The sequence below is a fragment of the Amborella trichopoda genome, chromosome 4 (assembly GCF_054954075.1).
Source record: "Amborella trichopoda isolate Santa Cruz 75 chromosome 4, AtrichopodaSantaCruz75HAP2 v2.0, whole genome shotgun sequence".
Taxonomy (NCBI): Eukaryota; Viridiplantae; Streptophyta; class Magnoliopsida; order Amborellales; family Amborellaceae; genus Amborella; species Amborella trichopoda.
Window position 1 is genome coordinate 47,849,016 of NC_142339.1, and position 12,982 is coordinate 47,861,997.

The window sequence follows — 12,982 nt, forward strand, 5'->3', positions numbered from 1 at the left end:
TGTGGGCTCATTGCTAGGAAGGGATCAAGGTAGTTAGTCAGTAAGGATTTATTGCTAGAAAAGGCAAAAACACACGGCATGACAAAGATCAAGAAACTAGCTTATTCTCCTCCTCCAACAGAACCTCTCTATTGAAGCGCCATTGAAAGGTGAGAGGAATATAAAGAGGTCCCACCCTTTTGGTGAATCTGACTCCAGGTGCCTACTGCTTCATCACCATGGTGCTCCTCCTCCCATTGTTTATTCTACCCCGGCTAAGCTAAATTGGTGAACGTCGAGGAGGGGTGTGCATTGATAGGACGGAGGCCTCGAATCTGAGCTTTATGGCAATTTAGGCATTATTGTATCTAAGAGTTTTCCATAGACGAATTTTAATGAGAACAACGCCTTGACCACTAATTCAAGAGTAATTGAATTTGTTGTAGGTAGTGCCTGAGGTGTTGGGCGTGTGACCATTAAAGTCTTTATGACTTATTGTAATTGAACTTTTGTTATAATGGAACATGAACTTAGTTGGACTGTGGTCCTGTGTGGACAATACTAAGCAAATAATATTTGTTGATACTGGACTAAGCTTGACGTGCTAATCCAGTTGGTTGAGAAAAACCCATGTTACCTGGGCATAGAGATTAAATTGATAACGGTTATAATGGGTCATCCCTTGATGAGGTCGGAGTATGCTCGGATGAGTGAGGCGATGGACTGTGTGACCCTTTTGTATCATGGAAGCCTTCGAAAACAGGGGCCAAAGCTTCATCCGCATACCATCACACAACATGCACATATGATAGCCGTTTCAGGAATGCTAACCACCTTTTAGGGTGAAGCTTGTGCATGTGGGAGAGATTATCATTATCCTTGCGCATAATAAAGTTGTGGTTGTATCTAGTCTAGGTGACATTGGTTAGTATGTCTCCAGGGGAGAACCTGAAATCCAAATATAAGGAATATGACCCCTTGCCCAATGGCTAGACTTTCCTAACCCACAAATGAGCCCCTGCATAGACTGTGGGTTATGGATAACACTAGGTCGGTTTTAGAAAGTAAGTATGGACCGTAGTCCACAGTAAAAGTAGAGTGCCTCAGTATTTATTTATTTATTCCTAGACTATATGGATATTTTTTCCATCAAACGTATTTAATTATGTTTCTTTTAATGTTATATGATTTTTAAAATTATTATTTGAATTTTTTTGAATTTCTAGGTATTTTATTTATAAAATTTAGATTTATTAAAACAAAGATTATGGATTTTATATTTATTTAATTATTCGAATTGGATTTTATGAATTTCTAAAAATCATAAATATTTTAAGGAAAAATTGCGACCCCCCACCCCCCCCCCTCCCCGAAGATGGATTTTTTACCCACTTTATAACCCACCCAACTTTTCCTAGCAACTTCCCCCTAAAAAATGATGTTTTCTAGCTAATACCCCCTATACAAAAAGTTAATTTTTTTTGACGAAAATACCCTCTTCTCACATAACAAATCATTTTTGGATCCCAATAAAAGGAAATGCTGGACTGCCCCTACAAAATGCCAGACCGCCATATCAAAACACCGGACTACCCCTTCAAAATGCCTGACCGTAACTTTAAAATACCGAACCGCCCATTCCAAGAAAAAAACATAATCATCGGACCGCCACCATGAAACGTTGGACCGCCCATTCCAACAAAAAAAAATCGTCGAACTGCCCGTTAAAAATGTCGGATCGCCTTCTCCAACGAAAATAATTTGTTATATGAGGGAAGGCTACTTTCATCCAAAAAAATGAAGTTTTTATATAAGGATATTAGCTAGAACACATCATTTTTTTGGGGGGAGTTGCTAGGAAAAGTTGGGCGGGGTGTAAAGTGGGTAAAACGTCCATCTTGGGGGGGTTTTAGAAATTTTCCCTAATTTTAATATGGGCCCCCATGACAATTTGGTGGGGCCCATGATGTGCCACCTAAGGTGGCACGCCCCACCTTGTGGACTTCCCTTTTTTTAAAATCAAGCTTATTGCTTGAGGGTGAAGAAAGCGTATGTTTTGGAAAGATTGTGTCTGAAGGAAGTTTTGAAAACAAATAAGGAAAGTGTGATGAGGCTTGTGCATGAAATAAGAAAGCACAATATTTTTATAGATATTTTTATTTAAATTAATTAATGAGAAAATGATTTAAAAAATGAGAGATAAATGTTCTAGCACCTTCCGTATGATCTTGATGGCCTATCTATGCAACGGATGACACATATCGCTCACCCCACAAGTCACTTAAGATCACTAGTATATATTCAATCTTACGAGAAGAGGCAAACCATGGAAAATTCTAAAAAACCTTAAACCCCTCCAAGCACTATATAAATGGGTGTCCTCTCCCATATCTTCTACACCAAAATCTCTTCTCTCTCTCTCTCGCTCTCTCTCTCTCTCGTAAAGAAATAGAAGGGGCACACCCCAGCCATGGTGCTCTCTCTCTCTCTCTCTCTCTCTCTCTCTCTCTCTCTCTCTCTCTCTCTCTCTCTCTCTCTCTCGTGTTGAAAAAGAGGCACGCCCCACCTATTTTGATTATCTCTCTCATCTCTCATTTTTTACATGGCCTAAAGGGTTAAGGGTTTAGTAAAGAGATGTTATCTCTCTCAATTAGGTTATTAAGAGGTTAAGCCTTAATTTGAGATTCAAAGTATTGAAAGGAGTTAATATTTCATTGGAGGGCTTAGCCTAATTGTTTTTTCAAGATTGAGGTTGAAGGTTGACTATTGATCCCGCGCCATTAGAAGGTGGTGACTCAGTGTGGGGTGTCATAAACTCGATTGAAGTAATCTCCGACACTTTCTTTCTTGTGTCTTGTTATATTTACTTCTTATGTCTTTTGTTATTCCCTAGCAAAGCATTGCGATTTTCTTTGGTTAATAAAAGAAAGGTTTTAGTAGCATCAAGTTTTAGATCCTAGATTTAGTTTCTTTATTTTTTTTCAATACAATTATATTGTAATGGACAACATGTGAGTGATCTAAGCTGGAAAAAAAATGAGAAGAAAAAGGCGAAAAAAAAAGAATATACACACCGATTAGATTATATAAGTCCAAACTTCCATACCGGTGCCGCAGACAACATTGACGGAGTAAAGACCGGTATTCTAGATAGTGCAAATTGCCTAGTTACTGACATCACCAGTGTCTTAGACACAACTCTGGTTTATGTGGAGTTTTGAACTATTTTTCCTTCATTTTTTAAATTTTTATGTGAGATGCTTCTTTAATTTGTTTTAGGCATCAAAAGCCCCTATTTTTTAGGGGTCCTCATCCATGTCACTTACATAATTTTGGTAGATTGTTGCTTGTTGCTTCTTGCCCAGTCTGTGGCCATATGAAGCCCAGACAGAGTGAGCAAGAGGGATGCAACTTGACAGGGACCACTTTTGAAGGTCGCTTGATGCTCGCTGCCCCTAATTTGACAGCGCCAATGGCCTGATGGGAGATTGGAGGGGTATCGGGAGCTAGAATTCTAGGAGAGGCCTTGTATATAAAGGACAAAGGTTGCCCCTAAGGGCGATATGAGTAACTCGAATCTCAGACCCAATTGGTCAAAAGATCGGGTCGGCATAGGTAGGACCAAGGGTTGGGAAGGTCTGGTGGTAGGAACAGATTTGCCAGAGAGATATTAGAGTTGGGAGAGGGCTAGAAGAATTGTTAGAGAAAAGAGTTGGCCTAGTGTGTCACCGGCCTTGGTGGCCACAAGGCCATTGGAGTGGTCTAGGCCGGTGGGACAACACAAGTGTGCTTGATGCTGACACCACCGGTGCTCCCATAGTTAGCACTGGTGGCGGTACCTAATATTAAGATAAATAGCTCTTATATTGCGATTATCTGTGGGACCCAAAATAAACTAATCCTAAAAATATAGGACAAACCATTCTCTTCTACATGTGTCCCTTCCACATTACCTTACTTAGCCCGAGAAAAAGTGTAACCCATTAGATCCCACAATGGATGCGCTTGAAAAACTTCCTTTCAACCTTCACACTCGACCCTTATTGATAAGCATTCCATGTCTAGCAATGGCAATATAACCCATGATGCTAAAATCCTCCCATAAGAGCGATGCAGATCAACATCTGGTTGCTACATAATTTTAATTTTATTTTTGTTAATTTTATTTTTAGAGATGTAGATGGAATTTTTATTTTTTATTAGGATTAATTGTTAAAAATAGGATTTTTAGGTTAGTTTGATAAAGTCTTTTTATTTTTTAGGAAAGTGTGTTTTTTTTTTGGAAGTATAAGTCATTTATTTTGTGTAAGTACGTTTTCTTGTTTCCTTTGCATGATTATTTTTTATTTTAAAAAAAAAAAAAAATTTGTTTCGTAGGGTATCCTTGTTTTTGTGAGGTTGACTTGTCTTTGTTTTTTTTAGTACATTTAAATTGAAATAAATATTGGGAGTTATCTGTTGGAGGAGTCCCTTTTTGTGGAGTTATTTTAAGAAGATGAAGCAAGTATGTTTTCTTTCCTTTTAGTAAGTATTAGATTGAGTTGGTAGTCATTTTTTTTTTCTTTTTTTTTGTTTTCTTTTTTTAATAAGTTCTTCCTTATCTTTTGGATAAGGAAATTCACATGATATGAAGATCCCCATTAGGATTATTGTTGAAGTGGTGGACTTCCTTTTTTGTAAGGAGTGTTAGAAAACAAGTTGTTTAGTATATAAAAAAAGAACACGCATAATGTATTGGATATTGAATTTTGATAGAATAGAAAAAATGTTATTTTTTAGAGAGAGAGAGAGCGAGGGAGCACAACTCTTATTCTTTTCATCTCCTCTTGTTGATGGTGCATAGTAGAGATCTTGAATCACCATGTCTGTGCATTTTGCAAATCTTTTTATAGTTTTTTATTTCTCTCTAAAAAGGCGGTTGTTTTGCCAGTTATTAGCAGCCAGTAATTTCGCCTGAGTTAGTGGTATCAGAGTGTTAATCGATTTTTGTGGATCATAGTGTAAATCGATAGGCATCATGGCTCATGGACAAAACATATGGCTGAATATCAAGAATGAGCCCATCCAACAAGAATAAGATCTCCAAGAGATTGAGATAGAATACTTGAGAAGGTACGTGGAGGAACTAACCCAACACATACACACTATGATGAAGGTAGTGAGTTGGAAACTATTTTCAAGAGTCCATTTTATGGACACGCTCCGTGTTGGGAGACACATGGTTGGGAGACTAATCTACTTAAATTTGATGAAAATCTAGTTGAAGGTGAAGAGCAAGTAGGTTTGGATTTGCAATTGAAATCATCATTCATTGAGGTCATGTAAGATCCTATTTTTAATGAAGGTTTTCAATTTGATGGAGAACAAGATGAAAGGAGAGAAATTGGCCTTGAGGCAGCAATGATATTTAACTTTCTGATTAATAAAGAGATAGACAAGCAAGAAATCAACCCAAACCTAGAGGAGATCATGGCTATGAAAATATTTGATGAAGAAAAGAATGAAGGCCTCAAAGGATAATTAATAGGTGAAATTTGTTCGACCATCAAATCTAGTGCTCATTTCAAAGATGTATACGTGGTGTGATCTACGGTTAAGTTTGAGCAATTTCAGCAAGTTTATATGGCTGAACAGATTCTATTGCATATAACGACCCTTTTCCTATGGACTAATCATTATCAATGCACGATGGTGTTGGGTGTGTTTTCAGTCACATACGAGGACCAAATGCATTTTAATATTGATATAATAGCCAAGCTTCATATGAGGCTTAATGAAATACCACATGTGATGCAAATATATGATATGATCAAGATCCATCATATAAAAAACTTGACATACCTAAAGGAATATTGACTCGTTAGTTAGTCCTTAAAGGTTCTAACTCACGACTGATAATACCAAATGCTCGTCAGCAACATAAAATGGTGAAGCCATCTCCTTTTACGACAAGTTCTAGGATATATATATTCTTATGGCTCTATGTAGTTCTATCCATGTGATATATGGAGGATCAGATACGGCTTAATATTGGCATCTATCGTTGGTTATACACATGTGCTATAATTTATGGCCAATGATAAGAGATCATGAAGATGTTTCTATTTAAGACTGCACTCCGGAATGCATATATTCCCCGGCACATAAATGCCTCTCTACTAGATATTGGATGAGTTCTAGGTGAGATGTGTTGTGGCTCTTTAAGACACCTATCATATGTTTAAATAATGGGGTTTGACCGATGGGGCTTAAAAGAAAGCTCGTCTTAATATATTGAGGTGAATTCCTAAAATATATATAATAAGGCTTCATGTAACTTAAGGTACAAGGGTGATATGACTTGAGCGATATTTGGACCTTGCTTAACCCATATCTGCAACCACCGTCAGTTTGGATATGTCCTAACTGATACCCCGAAGCTCGATGCTTTCGGGACCAAATTGAAACTCTCAAAAAACCGTGTCGAAGTGTCGTGACCCTTTTCTTGAAGTTTCATATTAATAGCTTGTTGACTATGTCTCGTGCATTGCAGACATAACGGCATTCAACTACTGATATTGTAATTTTTCCCTTAATGTGTGGAATTTTTCAAGAAACTAGGATCATTAGATCCTCGATCTGATTACCCTTAAAACGGTGTGGAAATGTTCTATACAAGTGAAAAAAGTATATTCAGCGAGATCAACAAAAAGGTGAACCAACGAGTTTAAGGACGACCCAAGGAATGCCAATATCCATTCTTGAGTGAATTCATTCTTAAATGGAAAAAGTTTATATAGAGCCGAGGCTCTAAGCAATCAAATTAGAGCCCACCTCAAAAATTTCATGATTATTTTGATGCCCAAATAGCATCAAATTGATCATCTAGACGTCAAGATGTATGTATACGAGAAAAAAATGGATTTCAAGGTCTGAAAATAGCGCATCTTGTAATGCATTTATTGATTGTCAATTATCAAGATTTTCAAGTTTTCATAGATCTGTTCAATCTACACTATTTTTGACGCTTCAAATCTTATAATTAAATATGAAAATTTATTTTAAGGCTATCACAAAGATTTTCAGTATTGAAACCACATTTCTCAACCCCATTTGAAGGTACGCTATATTTTGATTGTTTAGCACCTCGGCTCTATACAAACCTCACCCTTCTTAAATACCATGTAAGAGAAAGTGTTTGGGTCATGACCCGGACCCTAGAGTTTTCCTCAAATAAATAATATAATGAGAAAGTGTTTGGGTCTGGACCCTCCCTCTCTCTCCTTGCGTTTTTTTCTCTCTTTTTGACGCATACGTCGGCCTGCAAGACAAACACAAAATAACCACGATTTTGTCCGCATGCTTAAGTCGCGCCTTGCCTTTAAAGCTCTATTTTTCGAAATAATTGAAGGTGCGGCACATGCCCTATTTTTTCTAAAACAATACAACAAGACCTTATCTTCACTCAAAAAGACCAAAACGAATAAAGAAAAACCCAACACTCCCACACTTAACGCCTAATTAATCAACAAAACTACCACCCAAGTTTACCTTTTCATCCTTTTCCCAAGACATTCATCCAAAAACAATCTCTCATGTATATAAAGTTATGGGTGTATATGGCCGTGGTCCTAAACGATCAAAGTAAGCCGTAATTTCAAATAGAATCGAAATATATGATTTTAATATCAGAAATATTTATGATAGCCTAAAAATATATTTCTATCTCTAATTATAAAAATTAAATTTTAAAAAATTGTTTAGATCAAGCAGATCTATGGATACTTAAAACTTGAAAATCTTGAAAATTGACGGTCAAAAAAATACATTACAAGATGCATTATTTACAAGACTTTAGATCTATATTTTCTTATATTTATACATCTTGAGGTCGAGATGATCGAATTGAGGGATTTTCAGTATCAAAACAACCATTTCAAGTAAATTGTTAATTACGACTTAATATGGTTATTTAGGGTCACACCTTTCCATGAACTTTTTCCATAAAGTTATAAACCTTTCCTCTCAACGCACTACCTAAGCGGTCTCATAGAATTTGAAAAGGGAAATTGTTTCATGCCGCCGGGACAGCAGTTCTATATTTGCGGTTCCTGAAGAATGAATCTTAAAGATGGATGCATTACATGGTCCATGTAAAAATAATTAAAATTAAGGGTCATCATTTTTTAATCAAATTATTATTTTAATTTCAAATTTTATTTATTTTTTTATTCTTTAACAATTAAGTCAAAAAAATCCATCTCAAAAATAAATTTTTTTTAGAGGTGACTCATTTCGCATAGACTCATAAAAACCATGTGCATTTGAAAATGTATATTGTTTTGATCGTTTAAAGTAGAGGTCTTGAATAAACCGTACCCTTTAGTTGTCTCTACCAAAAGCCTCTCGCCATGAATGAAGAAACCACCACCGGAAGCAACACCACCATGACCACCACAAAGGGAAAAACCAACCGCATACTTCTCCTCCTCACTGTCCTCCTCCTCGTGGTCGGAGCCTCCGGCGCCCCCCTCGTCTCCCGCCTCTACTTCATTCACGGCGGCCAACGCAAGTGGCTCACCGCCTGGATACAAACAGCGGCTTTCCCCATCCTGTTGATTCCTCTCTTTCTCTCCAAAATTTCCAGCACAAAAACCTCACAATCTCAAAGAAGACAGTCCCATCTTACCTTTCCCTTGGCCCTTCAAAGTGCCAGCATAGGCCTGCTTATCGGCATCGACGACTACATGTATGCTTTCGGTCTCTCTTACCTCCCCATTTCAACCTCCACTCTCCTGGTTTCAACTCAGCTTGGCTTCACCGCCTTCTTCGCGTTCTTAATTGTTGGCCAAAGGTTCACTGCCCATACAATAAATGCTGTGGTTTTGTTGAGCTTGGGTTCGGTCTTGTTGGGGATCAGGGCCAGCAGTGATAGGCCTGAGGGCGTGACGGGTGCACAATATGGGCTCGGGTTTGTGCTCACACTCGGTGCTGCTGCTCTTATTGGTTTGGTGTTTCCTTTGATTGAGTTGGTGTATGTGAAGTCTAAGCAAATTGTGACGTTTGGGCTGGTCATGGAGATGCTTCTTGTTATGTCGGTGGTGGCCACAGGGTTCTGCACAATAGGAATGGTTATCAACAAGGACTTTCAGGTAAGGGATGAAGTGATTTTAGTTTTTTTTTTTTTTTGCTGAAAACTAAACCTACTCTGCTTTTATTGTTTTTGCTGAAAATTACTCTGTTTTCATTGTTTTTGCTCAAAACTACTATGTTTTCTAATTCAAAAATAATATAAAGGAAAATTATTCCAATATTATGAAATTATTTGATTTTTCGTAAAATGTAATGGACGGTGGCAAAGTTCACACTTGTTTTGTTTTTTGGTTTAGTTTTGTACGCAGTCCCATGTCGCAAACATTGGACGGATGGCTGTCAGGAAAGAGAGTAGTTATCGGTATTTCGCCCAATATTGGACTGCCTTAAAGTGTTTTTTTTTGTTGTTTTTTTTTTTAATTTTTAAAAACCAAAAAAGCTTTTTGTTTTTTTTTTTTTTTTTTAAAGGCCTAGAAAGCAGTTTTGATCGGGCAAACATTGGACCAACGCCTCTCTTGGCTATGGATTTTTGGATAAGTGACTTGGCTTTATATTTTTGGGAAGCCATGCGGGCGCACAAACGTTGGACGGCTCGGCTTTGTATTACTCCACTTAAACAACTTTCCTATAATTTTCAAAGAAATTAAAAAATATAAAAAACCGGTTTACTATTTGAAACAGCAAACCGAGGAGTAAACTTAAAAAAATAAAAAAGACGAGCAGGTGCACTGGATGTTGTAAAAATGTTCAAGTCTTTAAATACCATATTTGAATATGGTATATACGTAATTTCCCCGACCCCCCGTACATACATAATTCCCCGGCCCCTCCAAAAAGAATACAATCTATGATAAGCTTAATTTTAAAAGGTGGTTTGCTTTCTCTAAATGGCTATCGTTATGCAAGTCGTGTGATGACTCGCAGATGAGGCCTTGCCTCTGTCTTTGAAAGTCACCATCACACACAAGGGTCACACAGTCCCTCGACTCACTCATCAAGGGATGACCTATTAGAATCTTTATCGGATAGTTTTCTATACCCAGGTAACATAGGTTTTTCCCGACCGACTAGTCAAGCTCGTCAAGATTAGTACAATATCGGTAAACATTGTTTGCTTAGTATAGTCCACGAAGGACCACACTTTCACTAAATTCATGATCGACCGTATCATTTCATTTTACAAGCACTCATAAGGCTTTTAATGGCCGGAAAATATTTCTATGCTTCCCCTACAGCATAGAAGTTATATCCTCCTCCTACCATCTAGCCGTCCAATTTTGATCAAGGGAGCCACTCACCGTTTGATCTTAGATCCGATGTCTCAAAGTATTTTATTTTAAGTTTTTTTTATACAAATTGTATGAATTTGAAATTTGGTACGTGCCATCATCTCATTGGGGCGTACCTATAAAAAATATTAAAAGTAATTTTTTGATAATATATAACGACCACAATACCCTTTAAAAGTTTTAGGGGTATTTTGGCCATTTTATTTTAGAGGTATTTTAGTTAATTTTTTCTAGTGTGATTTAATAGAGGAATGGACGTTCAAAATTTAGTGTCAAAATAGTTTTTAGAATAAAAATTAAAAATAAAATAATGTAAAGACGTAACATTGTGATAGAGGCAATCTTAACCCTCCATTCAAAATAGATGGTTGAATGATAGAACTTCTATGCCGTAGAAAAAGCACGGAAAGCGCCACATTCACCCAACAAGAAGAATATTCAACTGAGGGTTTTTTCAGGGGGAATAAGTAATTTTCCCGAAGTTCATCTATAGGATGTTATCGTTTGCATTATTCCCGAGATGGAGGTTTGTAGGAGCGATGGAGGAATAAAATGGGTAGGTGAGACTGTATGGGATTCTTTTAGATAAGCGAACCATTATTTTATCAAGTCTGTCACATTTCACGGAGGACTGGAGTTATTTTACCTTTGCCAAGAAATATTTTTCACCAGGTCTCAAGCAAAAATGATTTCTATTATAATTTATAATATACTAATTGAAATAAGATATTATTTATTGTTTACATATATAAATTATTATATGAATTTTTACAACTATTGGGCTTGGGGTCCCTTTTTTTTGGACGGACCTCAACCCACTCTATAAAAAAATTAAAAAAAAGATGGATTTCCACATAATATATAAAAAATATGGATCAAATAGTAATTCTGGTGGAGTTTTCGGTCCATAAGTAAGTATTTCTAATGATGATGATATTGATTTTATATATATATATATATATATATATATATATATATAAATTTTTTTTTTTTTTTAATTTTTTTTTTTCGTCCTTAGAATAAGTGTTTTTCTAGTACACAGTTGTGAGTAATTAACTAATAACCGCCATTTTAGATTGAATAAGTGGATTATTTTTAACTTGCAGGTTATTTCAAGAGAGTCAAAAGAATTTGGATTGGGAGAGTTTAAGTACCATTTGACAGTGGTGGCAAGCGGCATATTGTGGCAAGTTTTCTTAATCGGAAGTTTCAGTTTCATCTTGTACACCTCTTCTCTCCTCAATGGCATTCTTTTGGCAGTGCAATTGCCTTTGACCAGCATATTAGCAGTCATCTTTTTCCATGAGAAGTTTAGTGCAGAAAAGGGCATGGCCCTGGTTTTATGTTTGTGGGGGTTTGCCTCTTACTACTATGGAGAACACATTCAATCAAAGAAGAGGGAGGAGGTTGTAAGGGATATAGAGATTAACCACTTGTAATAGCCATAAGATATTAAAGGGGATCCTCATGCCTGGTTGGACTCCAAAATCCAACTAATCAACCCAGTTGTCTGAAGCAGAACTTAGAAAACACGAACTGGGTGTCGACTTGGACACTCGAATTTGAGTCGGCTCACTGATTCCTGTTTCAGTGAGCCAATTTTGGGTGAGTCAGTCCTGAAAAACCACATGTCAGTTGTGAATTCAAGTTGTGGAAATTTTGTTCCAAGATCTTTTGAATTTCATGGAAAATTTTGTGTTAGGTGAAAAATTGAATTAATCCTTTTTACATGATATGAATTGGGTTTAATTTTTATTAGGAGTTCTAGTTTTATTAGAATTAGGATTACGATGTCTAAATAAAGTCCATAAATAATAAATAAATTTAGATTTTTAGTTCAGATTTGAGAAAATTTGAAAACATCATTTTCTTGAGTTCTAGCGAATTATACAAAGCCATTGAAGTTAGGTTTGGTAGCTTTCGTTTTAGTCTCAAAACAATTATGTAGTATCACCAAATGTTGCTCTCTCTTTGAACTTAAATTAAAGTGAAACCCAAAAGACAGATCTTTACCATGGATTTGTCTGGATTTGTCACCATAAGTAGCAAAAGAAGTTTACAAGACGCAGAGTTCATCCACAAACCTGATCTTCAGCTTACAAGAAATTCCTTCTCCCAAAACTGGGCATAATTATTGGCATTTACCCTTGGTCTTTTTTTTTTTTTTTTTGAACAATTAACCGTAGCTTTTCATTGATGAAATGAAAAATTACAAAAAGGAAAAAAAAACAAAAAAAGCAAAATCAAGAAAGGTGAGAAGCAGAAGGAGTAGTCCGGGGAAGGTGACACAACGATGCCTCTGACCAAAGCATCCACGCTTCTATTCCTCTCCCTATAAACGTGTACAAATTGAATCTCCCTACCACGAAGGAAAAGTTCTATTCGATCCCTGATATGAACCCTCTACCTAGGGATAGAAGAAGGCATTCTACGCCGCTTAATAACATTCATAGAATCTCCTTCAATGACCACCCGAGTGCAAATGTCTTAAATAACATTCATAGAATCTCCTACAGTAACCACCCTCGAGTACAAGTTTCGTCCAACCTGTTGACCCATGAAAGAGGGCTAGATATATCCTTGGACATTGCTCATATATAAATAATTAAAAATCAATACGGATGTACACATTGCATACATAA

The 12,982-nt window shown here is 36.6% G+C and overlaps 1 protein-coding gene across 1 annotated transcript; it reads left to right on the top strand.

Annotated features, from left to right (window-relative positions):
• Positions 1 to 2,305: 2,305 nt before the first annotated feature.
• LOC18431067 (purine permease 1) lies at positions 2,306 to 12,050 on the top strand. The gene is made up of 3 exons (XM_088865394.1): positions 2,306 to 2,804; positions 8,345 to 9,110; positions 11,447 to 12,050. The coding sequence occupies exons 2-3, from the start codon at positions 8,370 to 8,372 to the stop codon at positions 11,777 to 11,779; spliced, it is 1,074 nt and encodes a 357-aa protein (XP_088721520.1). The 5' UTR covers positions 2,306 to 2,804; positions 8,345 to 8,369; the 3' UTR covers positions 11,780 to 12,050.
• The last annotated feature ends 932 nt before the right edge of the window (positions 12,051 to 12,982 follow it).